The sequence below is a fragment of the Gymnoscopelus braueri genome, assembly GCF_963280865.1.
Source record: "Gymnoscopelus braueri genome assembly, chromosome: 3".
NCBI classification, from domain to species: domain Eukaryota; kingdom Metazoa; phylum Chordata; class Actinopteri; order Myctophiformes; family Myctophidae; genus Gymnoscopelus; species Gymnoscopelus braueri.
Window position 1 is genome coordinate 10836489 of NC_137612.1, and position 15524 is coordinate 10852012.

Consider the following 15524-nt stretch of genomic DNA (forward strand, 5'->3'; position numbering starts at 1 on the left):
ATTCAACGTTGGGTTTCAACCACTAACTAACACTATATCAACGTTGATTCAACCATCATCTAAATGGTATTCTGCATGCTGATTTTAGTTGATTTTATGTTGAATCAACGTTATGACTCAATATTGATTCAACCATCATCTAAATGGTAATCTGCATGCACATTTTAGTTGATTTAATGTTGAATCAACATTAGGAATCAACATTGATTCAACCATCATCTAAATGGTAATCTGCATGCACATTTTAGTTGATTTTATGTTGAATCAACATCAGGAATCGAACACTGATTTAATTTATTAATTGGATTATACTGAATCATATTAGGAATCAATATTGATCCTGATCATCCAACAACCTAATGGTAATCTGCATGTACATTTTAAATTATGTATGCTGATATACTGTAAGGCTACATCTTGTTCAAAATTACCTTACATTTCCCAAAATGTGAAAATATAAAAATAAAGACAGACAATATGATTTGAATCTTCACATTTATTGAACCAAGGCATTTAGACCTGCGTTGAACTGCTTTAACCATTGTTTTTATGCTTTAACAGATGAAATATAGAACATATACAAGATTGTAGATCTGCTATTTATGAAAGAAATCGTGAAAATGTCTGCAAGCATTTGGATATTTTGACCCGATTCTGTGAATGTCTTCTAAATGATAGATCTGCTATTTTTGAAAAATCGTAAACATTTGTTCAAATCTTTGAATATATATTTTTCAAAGGAAACTTTTGTAACTGAAATCTGTTTCTGGGGGTCCCTGGAAAGATATTTTTCTAGGTGGGGGTCTGCGTCCAAATACATGTGATTTTGGGGGTCCTTGACATGGAAAAATTTGAGAACCACAGATTTGGAAGAAGTATTTAGAAGACAGAATCGGGGACAAAATATTCATTTTCACGATTTTTTTTTAGTTGTTTTTTATAAAAAGAAAAGAAAAAAAGGTCCAAGTTCAAACGCAAAACGCTGTCCCGGTCTAGATGGGTTAAAGAAAAGAAAAAATGGTTGAAGTTCAAACGCAAAACGCTGTCCCGGTTGTAATGGGTTAATCCCTTCAGGGAGGGAGGGAACCTGCAGAGGTGCCACCTGCATCCAGATCCGGTCCCTGCTGCTCCAGAGCATTCCTCGGGATGCCTCCCTGACGGCCAGGCGCAAACTGCAGCCAAGACTTGACCGTCTTTTCATAGTTCAACTGGGTTAATTTTCGGTCCGATCGTTGAGCAGCAGCTGAAAGATAAGATAACAAGAAAGCACATGGGATTTAAACACTCAATTTTGTATACATATAAAACACAAAGACACTTAATCTGCAGCAGCCAGTGCGGGTTGGCTAAAAGACTGGACTGGAATTTGAAATGAGCATCTAAAGCATTGCATACACTTTCACCAGCACCTGACTCCAACCTAAACTTTTTTAAAATATTAATTTAGGAAATTGTGCTCAACTAGTCAACAGGAGATTCTGGTTAAATCAGTCTAAATGCACACATCCGAGTTGAAATCTGAGTTGAAATCTGATTTGAAACCACCTCCAGAGGTGGTTCGAAATCAGATTTAACTCGCACATACAGCACAATAGGCAGGTCGCACTCTGGAGCCCTGTGCCTGCCACAGTCTGTGTAGACAGAGTTTACAGCTGATCAACTGGTTATGAGGGGAGGGGAGGGGCCCTTGGCAGCCTCCTTGCTCTCTGCAAATTTTACTTGGAGGCTATTTATTCCGAATGTATCATATTTTTAAGTTTAATTGTTATAGCACGCCCGTCCCCCGAAATAAAAGCCCTAAAAACACAACACAGTAAGACAGACATGTGTATACATTGTCACAAGATACCCCAAGATATATATCTATACAGGCATGCAAACAGCCCGAGGTGAAAAAGGTGACAACATGTTGTTTTCTTTCGGGTCAGGTGTCACACAATTGCCCTATTTGGTCTCTAGGTGGTCTCTAGGTGGTCTCTGGGTGGTCTATGGGTGGTATACGGGTGGTCTATGGGTGGTATACGGGTGGTATACGGGTGGTCTATGGGTGGTCTATGGGTGGTCTCTAGGTGGTCTATGGGTGGTATATGGGTGGTATACGGGTGGTCTATGGGTGGTATACGGGTGGTATATGGGTGGTCTATGGGTGGTCTCTAGGTGGTCTATGGGTGGTATATGGGTGGTCTATGGGTGGTCTATGGTGGGTGGTCTCTAGGTGGTCTATGGGTGGTATACGGGTGGTCTACGGGTGGTCTATGGGTGGTCTCTAGGTGGTCTATGGGTGGTCTCTAGGTGGTATACAGGTGGTATACAGGTGGACTCTAGGTGGTCTCTAGGTGGACTCTAGGTGGTATACAGGTGGTCTCTAGGTGGTATACGGGTGGACTATAGGTGGTCTCTAGGTGGTATACGGGTGGACTATAGGTGGTCTCTAGGTGGTCTCGAGGTGGTCTATGGGTGGTATACGGGTGGTCTATAGGTGGTATACAGGTGGACTATAGGCGGTATACGGGTGGTCTATAGTTGGTATACAGGTGGTCTATAGGTGGTATACAGGTGGTCTCTAGGTGGTATACAGGTGGTATACAGGTGGTCTATAGGTGGTATACAGGTGGTCTCTAGGTGGTATACAGGTGGTATACAGGTGGTCTATAGGTGGTATACAGGTGGTCTCTAGGTGGTCTATGGGTGGTCTCTAGGTGGTATACAGGTGGTATACGGGTGGTATACAGGTGGTCTATAGGTGGACTCTAGGTGGTCTCTAGGTGGTCTACAGGTGGTATACGGGTGGTATACGGGTGGTCTATGGGTGGTATACAGGTGGTCTCTAGGTGGTCTATGGGTGGTCTCTAGGTGGTATACAGGTGGTATACGGGTGGTATACAGGTGGTCTATAGGTGGACTCTAGGTGGTCTCTAGGTGGACTCTAGGTGGTCTCTAGGTGGTCTACAGGTGGTCTCTAGGTGGTATACGGGTGGTATACAGGTGGTCTATAGGTGGTATACAGGTGGTCTATAGGTGGTATACAGGTGGTATACAGGTGGTCTATAGGTGGTATACAGGTGGTATACAGGTGGTATACAGGTGGTCTATAGGTGGTATACAGGTGGTCTATAGGTGGTATACAGGTGGTATACAGGTGGTATACGGGTGGTATACAGGTGGTCTATAGGTGGTCTCTAGGTGGTCTCTAGGTGGTCTCTAGGTGGTCTATGGGTGGTATACAGGTGGTCTATACTGTAGGTGGTATACAGGTGGTATACAGGTGGTATACAGGTGGTCTATAGGTGGTCTCTAGGTGGTATACAGGTGGACTATAGGTGGTCTCTAGGTGGTATACGGGTGGACTATAGGTGGTCTCTAGGTGGTCTATGGGTGGTATACGGGTGGTATACAGGTGGTCTATAGGTGGTACACAGGTGGAATATAGGTGGTATACGGGTGGTCTATAGGTGGTATACAGGTGGTATACAGGTGGTCTATAGGTGGTCTATAGGTGGTCTATGGGTGGTATACGGGTGGTATACAGGTGGACTATAGGTGGTCTCTAGGTGGTATACAGGTGGTCTCTAGGTGGTATACGGGTGGACTATAGGTGGTCTCTAGGTGGTATACAGGTGGTCTCTAGGTGGTATACGGGTGGACTATAGGTGGTCTCTAGGTGGTATACGGGTGGACTATAGGTGGTCTCTAGGTGGTATACAGGTGGTCTCTAGGTGGTATACGGGTGGACTATAGGTGGTCTCTAGGTGGTATACGGGTGGACTATAGGTGGTCTCTAGGTGGTCTATGGGTGGTATACGGGTGGTATACAGGTGGTCTATAGGTGGTATACAGGTGGACTATAGGTGGTATACGGGTGGTATACAGGTGGTATACAGGTGGTCTATAGGTGGTCTATGGGTGGTATACGGGTGGTATACAGGTGGTATACAGGTGGACTATAGGTGGTCTCTAGGTGGTATACAGGTGGTCTATAGGTGGTCTATGGGTGGTATACAGGTGGTATACAGGTGGACTATAGGTGGTCTCTAGGTGGTATACAGGTGGTCTACAGGTGGTCTCTAGGTGGTCTCTAGGTGGTATACGGGTGGTCTATAGGTGGTATACAGGTGGTATACGGGTGGTATACAGGTGGTGGTATACAGGTGGTCTAGAGGTGGTATACAGGTGGTCTATAGGTGGTCTACGGGTGGTCTATAGGTGGTATACGGGTGGTATACAGGTGGTGGTATACAGGTGGTCTAGAGGTGGTATACAGGTGGTCTATAGGTGGTCTATAGGTGGTCTATGGGTGGTCTACGGGTGGTATACGGGTGGTCTACGGGTGGTATACGGGTGGTATACGGGTGGTATACAGGTGGTCTATGGGTGGTATACAGGTGGTCTACAGGTGGTATACAGGTGGTCTACAGGTGGTATACAGGTGGTCTCTAGGTGGTCTCTAGGTGGTCTCTAGGTGGTATACGGGTGGTCTATGGGTGGTATACAGGTGGTCTCTAGGTGGTCTATGGGTGGTCTCTAGGTGGTATACAGGTGGTATACGGGTGGTATACAGGTGGTCTAGAGGTGGACTCTAGGTGGACTCAGCATTTATAGGATGCCAGGTCAACAATGACCTGGTATCTGTCCTTTGCATAATCCTGCAAGGTCATCAAGGCTAGGAGGGCAAGTGCTACGGGCTGAGGTGGAGTCTGAAGAGGTGAGTCTATGGGTGGTATACAGGTGGTATACAGGTGGTCTCTAGGTGGTCTCTAGGTGGTCTCTAGGTGGTCTCTAGGTGGTATACGGGTGGACTATAGGTGGTCTCTAGGTGGTCTATGGGTGGTATACGGGTGGTCTATAGGTGGTATACAGGTGGTATACGGGTGGTATACAGGTGGTCTCTAGGTGGTATACGGGTGGACTATAGGTGGTCTCTAGGTGGTCTATGGGTGGTATACGGGTGGTCTATAGGTGGTATACAGGTGGACTATAGGTGGTATACAGGTGGTATACAGGTGGTCTATAGGTGGTCTATGGGTGGTATATAGGTGGTATACACAGGCATGCAAACAGCCCGAGGTGAAAAAGGTGACAACATGTTGTTTTCTTTCGGGTCAGGTGTCACACAATTGCCCTATTTGAGTTCAAAAAGGTGACTGTAGCTGAAAAGTGACACTTTTGCATGTCTGTCTATAAGTGGTTACCAACTCCACTGACTGGCCATCTATAACACTACTCTGAGGAACTAGTGGTGTGACAAATACTTACTGAACAGTGCCTCTTCGCCTCATCCAGTTTGTTCTTCCCCTCTGGGATGACACCATGCTTTCCGTATACGACGGCATTGCGGCACTCCTCATGGGTGAAGAACACCTCGAACAAGGCGTGGAATAGCCTCTTGCAGTCCTTCCTGGCACGCTGGTGTATGGCTGCCAGCTGCACAGATGAAATCATCTGTCCACAGCCTGTGAATAGAGAGCGAGCAATTAACAAACTGCATTTTAAGACATCAGCTACATTGACCCCTTTCTGCGCTCAGTGCACCATGAAAACAGACAACTGTGACCTTCTGAAAACTTCACTATCTAGTTGCAGCTCACAACACGGATCACTCGCTACCAAGAACGTCAGGTTCAGTGTGAAATGTATGGCAAACGTATACATCCATACCTGGATATAGCTCCTGCTGCCCGAGACTGGACACTCCAGACTCTAGGTCACCGACCAGGGTGATAAAGCCCTTCAGTGCGTCTAGTTTCTCAGAGCCTAGAACAAAGACAAAAAAATCTGAGTCTACTGAGTGTATTTGTAAAACAATAAGATTGAGTACTGTTCTACAAAGCTCTACAGTATATTCTGATAGCAGTCATTGATGAGTATTTGTTCAGTAGCAGGGGTCGATCTCCCCAGCTCTTCAGTAAACAGAAAACAGTTTTATTTTGGGATACCAATGTTTTCCAGTCATGTCAGAGAACTCACAAAAGAGGTACAGGATAAAGTAAAGTTTCAAGTGAGACAAAGAAATTAGCAGACAACTGAAAACTGCAACATTACAGGCAATAAAACGTACTGATACTGGAGAGCACAGTGGTTATCCTCCTCAACTGGAGCTGGAGCTTCTCCACCTCAGACCGACAAGAGTCGCAAGGCTGCCACCCGTGACCCTCTGGTATGCTCTGGTCAGATGGATTTGGTTGACCTAGAAAGATTGAAAGCACGTCAAAAACTGTAAAGAAAAGTTTTTTAAAAAAAAGCAAAACTCATCTATGAATCCTGAATTTGAAGGACAACAGTGCCAAGTCTGCTGACACTTAGCTGAGGAACCACACCTTCTACTGGAGCATCACTGGACGGAGATGGAGGTTGCAGTACACTGGGTGTTTCTTGGTTCCACTGATCCAAGTCCATATATGTAGCTGCATACGGCTGTGCAGAAAAGACAAAAGGCCCTTAATTGTACTTGGTCAAAAATCATCAAAACTATAGGCTACTATACAAGCTCATAGCGCAGCACCGAGTGCTGTGCTAAGAGCTTGTAGGTCTACATGGGTTAAATCTAAAGAAAACATACCTCATCAACAGGTCGGCAGGCCTGTGTAGAAGAGGCTGGAGGGTATGGCTGTAAATCGGGGTAGAAGGTATCACAAGGTTGCAGAGACATAGAAAAGTAACCTTAGTTTGTAGTCTGTCAAAGATCTTTAAAAAATAGCTATGCCTTTATGCAATGCATTGTGGATTTTAGATAGACCAATCAAAAGTAATGTGGAATGTAATACAAGTCACAAATAAATTCAATTTATATTCAATTATAACCTTAGCAATACAAAAATCAAAATGAGTGCAATAAATCAATGGTTATTATAACCGTAACAATCAAAATTAAAGTGTCTGCATTAAATTGATGGTTATTCAAAGCTAAACAATCAAAGTGCCTGCATTAATCCAGTGGTTATTCTAATCTTAACAATCACTAACTCCATCAGTTTTTGAGAGATTGTATTTTGGGTTTTAGGGATTTATGTCCAAGTGAGAGAAGAACTCTTTGAATAAAATCAAAGGTGTTCTTCATTGATTTGGGGTACTCCAAATTCAGTGCGTAAATCAGTCCAAACAGTAGGCAGATGGCATGTGGGAGACTTTGAAGGTCATCACTGTTGTACCTTCCAAGACGATGCATGATAGTGAAGAGTCCAAGTGCAGTGAGTGAGGAGAAGCCGGGCTGTCTTCAGGAACCACGGTCAGGATCCCAATGGAGAGGTGGGACATGTCTGGAAGGTCATCGGTGTCCTAACAACCACAACCACAATTACATGTCAAATGTCGCCTTTTTATATGGTAGAAAACACAATACACACCCACTAAGGGGAAGTAAAATTCTGGAATGACTATATTCAATAGAAAGAACAGACTGTAAATACTGTACACGCATAAATAATTAACAGATCAATTAATGATTTAAGTACATCTAGACAGCTGTAAACATTCTGTCTGCTTGAAAGTAGAGTTGTTATCCCAAGATCTATTATGACCAGATAGTGTATCACGTTGTTAAACATAGCCATGTCCTGAACTAAACAGTTGTCATGTTGGCACCATTTTCAAATAGTATAGCAAACTTATTTACCAAGAGTATCAGTGAAGTGTTGATGTTGTTTGAAGAGAAACAGTCTAACATTGATGTGTTAGACTGCAGACTAGCAAGGCAAGGTGGAGGGAACAGTGGAAAGCAGCAGAACCATCTAGGCTTCACAACTACATCGAGGATCCCACAGATGTCCCTGGCCAGCACCTGCCCCGTAAGCAGTGGACAACCCTCAACCGCCTGAGGACAAGCGTGGGACGCTTCGGTGAAGCAATGCAACAGTGGGGCCTCTCGGACAGTGCCCACTGTGAACCTGGAGACCCCCTAAAGACTGTGGAACACATCATGACCAGCTGCCCGAAACACCGCCCACCACATGGCGACCTAGGCCTGATGAACCTGGATGACGAGACGCTGGACTGGCTTGCTGCAACGGAGCTGAGGATCTGATGACATACGCAAGAAGAAGAAGATTGATGTGTTAGACTTTAATTAATTAGTTATAGGAAATATTAGTAGATCCCCTCATAAAGACAAGTGAAGGTGTACAGATACCTGTGTCTATAGATAAATGACATTTGTTTTATCATTTAGTTTTTGAAAGCATAGTGGGAGAATGCCATTAAATGCAATCAGATACAAGTTTTAATTATCATGAATAGGGCAGTCTATGGAGGGATGACTTTGTATCTTAGAAACTTAACAGTGGAGGTACAGCTGATAAGGAGAAAGTGGAGCAGGATTAGTCACACATTCAGGAGAAACAAAACAGCAATAATTAAACATTAACATGGAACGCACCAGGCAAACGGAGCAGAGGAAGACCCAAAAACACCTGGAGAAGGAGCACAGATTTAACATAGGTTTAACATAGGTTACTGCATCCAAATAGCTCTAATGAGGTGAATGCCAGTGTAACACTTTTTTCTGCCCAGTGTGATGTGGTATTTCTTTACTGTTTGGTTAGGATTTATAATGGTAAATTATGTTTTTTAAATTGCGTGGTTCTGGCATGGCTTCCATGTTTAAAGCGATAGTGCTTAAAAGGGCAAGACCACTTTGGTAGAGGTTTGTGTTGTGTATTTACCTTGCCATGATGTAACTCCAAAGGAGGACAAGAAATCAAATATAATTGCTCCATTGATTAGAAATTGATCATTCAAAATATGCTCCTCATTGACTTACATTGTACGCTGAAACAGCTCTCAAAGTCACTATTTTAGCACATAAACAAACACAATCAAAGCTAATTCAGACAATATAGAACATCACCAAACCCAGTACTGTTTATTTTTTGAATAAAAATGTCAACTTCCTGCTGATTTTACTATTTGAAGATCCGGATCCACAGATCCAGTCGGGGTTTTCTTCTTAATAAAAATAGTAAAATCAACAGGTTGTGAGCTTGTAGATTGGCGATTTTTTTAAGCAACGCTGTTGTACGACAAAAGTATAAAATAGGGCTAAAGTACTTAATCAGACTTATTGATTTACTAATTATAAACATCACTTGGATACAATTATATTTTAATCATGTGTAAATATGTTTCTACCAACGACTAGTTTCAAAATTTGCGAGTCAGGCCTGCCTTATAGTCATGGATCACGAGCGTCATGGATAAACTGCAAACTAGTGTTTGCACTTTCTCCATTTATAGCCCGTACATCCACATAAACGTTCAGATTCCAAATATAAAGTGCTGACCTCATGGCCACGAATGTTACAAGTATGTACGGACCCTCAGATGTACACGTATCTTCCGTATTGTTCAATAAAAAGCATTTTAATCCGATCGGTGGCCATTTTCTTAGGTTTTTCGCCATATGCTAACTGTGACCCTATCGGTTGGGAAGTGTATTGCACTCTACATACGTTATAACTCTATGAGGAAATGGCCATCGATCGGATGAAAATGCTTTTTATTAAACAATACGGAAAATACGGGTACTTCTGAGATACCATATATAATTGTAACATCCGTGGCCATGGGTTAAGCACTTTATATTTGAAATCTGAACGTTTATTTAGATGTAAGGACCGTAAAGTTGAAAGTGCAAACACCAGGTTGAAGTTTCGTCATGACTATCATATCATATATGACAGCCATGTTTCAGGGCTATACTCGGGCAAATACACGCCACGGTCATGAACTAACAAGTTGGACAACATTTTAATTCCATAAACTAATTCAATTTACCTGTTATAGTAGATTAGAAGCATGGAAACATCCATGTCTGTAAGGTTCGCTCCTCCTGAGCCGTTAGTTCGACTTCCTGCAGCTCCCCGGTCCGTCTGAGTGTGTGTTCAAAACGGATAAGCTCCGCCTCCGCCTAACCCCTTTGTAATGTTGACGCAATTTTGGGTCAGTGGTACTCAACCTGTGGATCGGGACCAGCCAGGGGTCCCCACATGATTTTTTTTTCTGGGGGGGGGGGGGGGGGTCCCCAGATGACAGTGAAGGGACAATTTAAGTAACCTTTTTAATAAATGAAAAAGTAAAAATATAGCAAATAAAAAGACCATTGCTGCATCAAGAGTAATCAACAAACTATACAAAAAAATGTTTGTCAAACATTGGCCAAATTCTCAAATAATATAAGAAAGAGGCAAACAGCCGATCTGCAAGTTGTGAGCTTGTAGATCGGCTGAAGTTGAAGGATAAAATTAATAATGATAATAATAACTGATATTAATGATGATGTTCACATCATGTAAAAACATTTAACATTTTTGTGCCTTTTGTTTTTTAACCTGTTGTTTTTTAACCTGATTTCCAAAAATGTAAAGTGTGCTATAAATAAAATGTATTATTATTATTTTTTTATTATTATTATTAATATTATTATTACTATTATTATGTATACTTTACATTACTGAGAATGTCTGCAGGTGGCACATCTCTGTGCAGTGTCTGAGCTCTGCCGTGTAAAGGGTGAAGAGAAGGGAGGCCAGCACAGTCCCCTGGGGGACTCCTGTGCTGCAGGTCACAGTGTCAGATGTAAAGTCCCTCAACCTGACGTATTGTGGTCTGTCAGTGAGGTAGTCCATGATCCAGGACACAAGGTGTGGGCCAACATGCATGCTGTTCAGTTTGTCTTTCAGAAGGGGAAGGAGGGGGGGGGGGGGCTGTATGGTGTTAAAGGCGCTTCGAAAATCAAAAAATAATATCCTCACAGCACCACTTTCCTTGTCCAGGTATGTAGTCGAAGCTATTGAGGTCTGAATTAAAATCCCTGTATAAGGTCGCAGGCACCCCAACTTTAAGCTGGTTCCCTAGGCCTAGTAGGCCTAGAGCCTAGGGAAGTTGAATCGCATTCTTATGCTTTCCTCTGGGAAACACGTCCATGTAAGACACTACAAGACCATTCAACCCTAAGACCACTCAAAATGGTCTTAGGGTTTTAGATTCTTAGGACCATAGTGAAAGTGGAGATCTTCGCCATAAAAGTGTCAAAGAAATTAGACACATATCCACGTGTTCGCATGGACAAGCTCTACAACATATCAAAAGATGGGCCCGTAATACATTATCAAGTTAAAGCATGTTGAAGTGAAGCGGTAACACTAGGCCAGGGGTTCTCAAACTTTTTCATACCACGACCCCATATAATAAGGGAAATCTTTTGGCGACCCCAGCAAACTGCCCCCAAAATATCTCGCTAGAACCACATCATTTCTTTATCCGACATAGCGGTGCAGCTGTTGGTAGTAGGCTACTGGTGGTCTCTGGTTGTCTGTAATTGTTGTCTGACGGTAACGTTACGACGCAGTCTAAGTTAAACTCCGTGCGAGGGCTACAGATGAAACCACATGGATCCGCGGTTCTTGTATTTTGTACCCTCTCGCTTACGGACTAAGTAAATCGTTTTGAAGAGCTCAGCTAAATCATCTGTGTCCTCCTGTGTTGTTGCTACGCTGTGTGCATTGTGTGCAGTGTCAGTGTCGTGTCGGGGTGTGTGTGTGTGGTGTCGGGGTGTGTGAGAGAGAGAGAGAGAGAGAGGTTTCACGTTGGTCGTGGACGCAGCCCCCCCAAATTATACATGCATGATGTGTATTGAAGCACAGCCTATCGGCCTCAGTTGATGCGCGAGACAGGACAAATACACAAACGACTGCCTGGTGTAAAATCCGAGTGAAGGACATCGTCTTTTTTTCCTTCCACTTTGGGTTGCGACCCATAGTTTGAGAATCGCTGCACTAGGCAATTAAGAGCCTAGGTTGTAAACCGTAGGTCTGTGTGGAAGGAAACTTATATTGGGCGAATCGGACACGCACTGATCGAGAATCTGATTTCGGATTCACTCCATGGGCTCCAGAAGGCTAACCCTAACCCAAGGGCAGCTAAGGTTAGGGTTAGCGAAGGTAGGGGGAGGAGGGGAGGGGAGGCGAAGGCATCCCCCCTCCCTCACCCGTCAAAAAAAGAATAAGGCAAATGTCATAGATTCAACATTGAATCAATGTTGGTATTTCAATAATTAAATGGGAGGAGGGGGGGAGGGGGAGGAGGGGGTTGCCCCCCCTCCCCCCAACAAGAAAAAAAGAAAAGAAAACGGCAAACTGCATGGATAAAACGTTGAATCAATGTTGTCATTTCAATCATTAAATGGGGGGAGGGGGGGTGTGAGGAGGGGTGTGCCTCCCCCCCTCCCCCCATCAAGAAAAAAGAAAAGAAAAAGGCAAACAGCATAGATTCAATGCTGATTCAATGTTGGCATTTCAATCATTGAATTTGCACCATAGATTCAACGCTGATTCAATGTTGGCATTTCAATCATTGAATTTTGCACTGCAATACAACAGTGATTCAATGTTGAAAAACCATCAGTCTTCAATCGTAACCAAAAATCAACCCTAACGACTATAATTCAACGTTGAATAACCATATTTTGCTATCTGGGTTAAGTCATTGTCAACTAAGTATATAGGCTTTAAGTTTAAGTGGTTGACATTAAGTTCCGGGTTGCTGCTTTATAAGGACTAGACTAGAGCACACAATAGATTAGTGAAAAGCTGCTCTGAGGAAAGCAGAGGGAAAAGGAAAGGAAAGGGGGGAGGGAGAGAGGGAGAGAAGGAGGGAGGGAGGGAGAGAGAGAAGGAGGCCACAAAGGGGGGGAAGTTCCCCTCCTCATGTCCTGGTGTAACCTCCCTACAGTATACTAACTATGCAGCGAGAGGCGGGATTGGCTCAGCAGCCCAGAGGAATGGGACTGGCTCAGCAGGTCAGAGGATGGGATTGGCTCAGCAGCTCAGAGGATGGGATTGGCTCAGCAGCCCGGAGGATGGGATCGCAGAGGAATGGGACTGGCTCAGCAGCGGCATGAAACTAAGACCTGTAACAGCCCTCAGCAAACAACCCCAGCCCCCCTCCCCCCCTTACAAACACACACCCACGTTTAACCTACAGTACTCACACACACACACACACACACGCACGCACGCACGCACGCACGCACGCACGCACACACGCACGCACGCACGCACGCACGCACGCACGCACGCGCACGCGCACGCGCACACGCACACACACACTGTTTCCCAAACACTGGGTCAGGACCCATTTGTGGGTCACAGACACATTTTTATGGGTCAATATCCCAATTTTCATTCCTACTTTTTGTTTTAAATTATTATTATTTCAAAAGATAAAAAAAAAAAAGATAAAAAAAGAAAAAAACATTCAAATATATCTTCAAAATAATTTCATAAATGAATAAAAAAAAAGGAAAATCAAAGAAATTCCATAAATTAGAAGAAAAAAAAGTTTAAGAAGTAGTGAAAATAGCTGATCTACAAGCTCACAACGCGTCAAGCTTGTGGATCGGCTATTTTCAATGTTTGAATATTTTATTTAAGCGAACATTTTTAACAGAAATCTTTGCTTCTTTGCTTCTTTGCTGCGGACAAGCTGCTGCTGGTGGTTCATAAGACTAATTTAAGAAGCAGGGGGTGACCGTGCGGCTGCGGGCCCCAGGCTCTGGAACATGTGGCCCCTCCCCATTAGATCTGCCCAGTCGATTGGGGCTTTTTAAATCCTTACTTAAAACTCACCTGTTGTCTCTTGCTTTTAGCTCTCCTGATCCGTCTTAACTCTGCATTGTTTTTTGTTGTCCTGTGTCAATGCATATTATTTGTTGATGCTTCTTTATGCCAGGGGTCTTCAACAGGGGGTCCGGGACCCCTAGGGGGTCCTCAGAGTTAATACAGGGGGTCCGCCAAATCTTTGTGTGATGTGATTTTTTTCTTTTTACATCAACCACTTGAACCCTAGCATTCCTTTTCTGAGGAGAACTTTAGCCAAAAATAGCAGATCTACAAGCTCACAACGCCTCACGGCGCGAGGCGTTGTGAGCTTTTAGATCGGCTATTTTTGGCAAGAGTTATAGGTGTAGAGGGAAAAAAGAGCAGCAAAAGTTGATCTGAAACACCATTTTATACAATATAGAGGGGGTCCCTGCTTCATCTCTCTCTCAGCTAGGGGGTCCTTGGCCTGAAAACGTTGAAGACCCCTGCTTTATGCTTTGAATTGCTTTGTTTTTAACCACGTTCAGCACTTTGGTCGGCTTTGGGCTATTGTAAATGTGCTATACAAATGAAGTTTGATTTGATTTGTTTCTGGAGGGGGTCCCTGGCACAAAAAAACATCAGATGGGATGGGGGTTTCGCGGCCAGCATATACGTATCAGTTTGGGGGTCCACACCTTGACACGAAGAGGTTTGAGAACCACTACTGTAGATAGAGGGCTTTAGGTAAGGGAAAGGTCAGCCGGCGGTGTCTGCTTCCAGCCATTCATGTGAACTCTTCTAAACGAGAGGCGTCTGGCTCCTTTTGTTCAGCGCTACCCTGGTGGAAAACCAGGCTACTTAAATGGGTGTGTGTGTGCACTGGTGTGCGCTGGTGATGCAGTCATTCATTTAGCACGTGCACAACACACACACACCCACACACGCACACACACGCGCACACAACACACACACACCCACGCACGCGCACACACACACACACACACACACACACACACACACACACACACACACACACACACACACACACACACACACACACACACACACACACACACACACACACACACACACACACACCTAATGGTGATGTCATAGGTTTTGGCTGGTGAGCCAGGCCTCACAAGTCCCTGCCTTGTTGTACTGATGTAGGCCGGCTGTTTTTTTTGTGTGTGTCTGTGTGTGTTTGTGTGTGTGTTTGTGTGTGTGTGTGTGTGTGTGTGTGTGTGTGTGTGTGTGTGTGTGTGTGTGTGTGTGTGTGTGTGTGTGTGTGTGTGTGTGTGTGTGTGTGTGTGTGTGTGTGTATGTCTGTGTGTGTATGTCTGTGTGTGTGTGTGTGTGTGTGTGTGTGTGTGTGTGTGTGTGTGTGTGTGTGTGTGTGTGTGTGTGTGTGTGTGTGTGTGTGTGTGTTTGTGTGTCCCCGTCCGTGTGTCCGTGTGTCCGTGTGTCTGTGTGTCTGTCTGTGTGTCTCTGTGTCTGTGTGTGTGTTTTTAATGTGCATTTTGTTTTGAAACACAAACAGCCTATAATAACATGCATGGCCAAAATAGGGACATGGCCCGGTTGAAAGTGGTAAAAAAAAGAAAAGAAAGATACAGAAAATGCAAAATGAAACAGGTCTCTGTCTTCATGGCCATCTTGTCTATGTCACATCTCCATGAAAACAAAGGGAGGGCTGTAGGATGGAGAGGAGAGCAACAAGCTGTGATGTTCAGTGGAAAGACGGAGAGGAGAGGAGAGGAGAGGAGAGGAGAGGAGAGGAGAGGAGAGGAGAGGAGAGGAGAGGAGAGGAGAGGAGAGGAGAGGAGAGGAGAGGAGAGGAGAGGGGATGGGATGGGAGGAGAGGAGAGACAGGAGGAGAAGAGAGGAGAGGAGAGGAGAGGAGAGGAGAGGAGAGGAGAGGGGAGGAGAGGAGAGGGGAGGGGAGGGGAGGGG

At 44.2% G+C, this 15524-nt stretch overlaps 3 protein-coding genes across 7 annotated transcripts in view; 1 reads left to right on the forward strand and 2 right to left on the reverse strand.

Annotated features, from left to right (window-relative positions):
* Window positions 1–15524, reverse strand: part of LOC308082533 (AMP deaminase 2-like) — a gene marked incomplete at its 5' end in the record, with an annotated part of 557360 nt that overhangs the window by 173361 nt on the left and 368475 nt on the right. The window lies entirely within an intron of this gene.
* LOC308082539 (RNA-binding motif, single-stranded-interacting protein 2-like) overlaps window positions 1–15524 on the forward strand; it is a 98448-nt gene that overhangs the window by 47004 nt on the left and 35920 nt on the right. The gene's annotated exons all lie outside the window — the stretch shown is intronic.
* Window positions 488–9968, reverse strand: LOC308082487 (uncharacterized protein). Of its 4 annotated transcripts, XM_080424248.1 has the most exons (10): window positions 9766–9968; window positions 8369–8402; window positions 7610–8013; window positions 7146–7272; window positions 6557–6604; window positions 6315–6411; window positions 6056–6184; window positions 5656–5751; window positions 5254–5450; window positions 488–1243 (listed from the first exon to the last, which is right to left on the reverse strand). In XM_080424248.1, exons 6-10 carry the CDS (start codon window positions 6391–6393, stop codon window positions 1214–1216), a joined length of 531 nt encoding a protein of 176 aa, XP_080280374.1. In that variant the 5' UTR covers window positions 6394–6411; window positions 6557–6604; window positions 7146–7272; window positions 7610–8013; window positions 8369–8402; window positions 9766–9968; the 3' UTR covers window positions 488–1213. The 4 variants fall into 4 exon arrangements, with proteins under 4 accessions (XP_080280374.1, XP_080280371.1, XP_080280373.1 ...); XM_080424245.1 differs by lacking the exon at window positions 488–1243 and having other exon boundaries at window positions 5095–5450; XM_080424247.1 differs by lacking the exons at window positions 488–1243; window positions 8369–8402 and having other exon boundaries at window positions 5095–5450.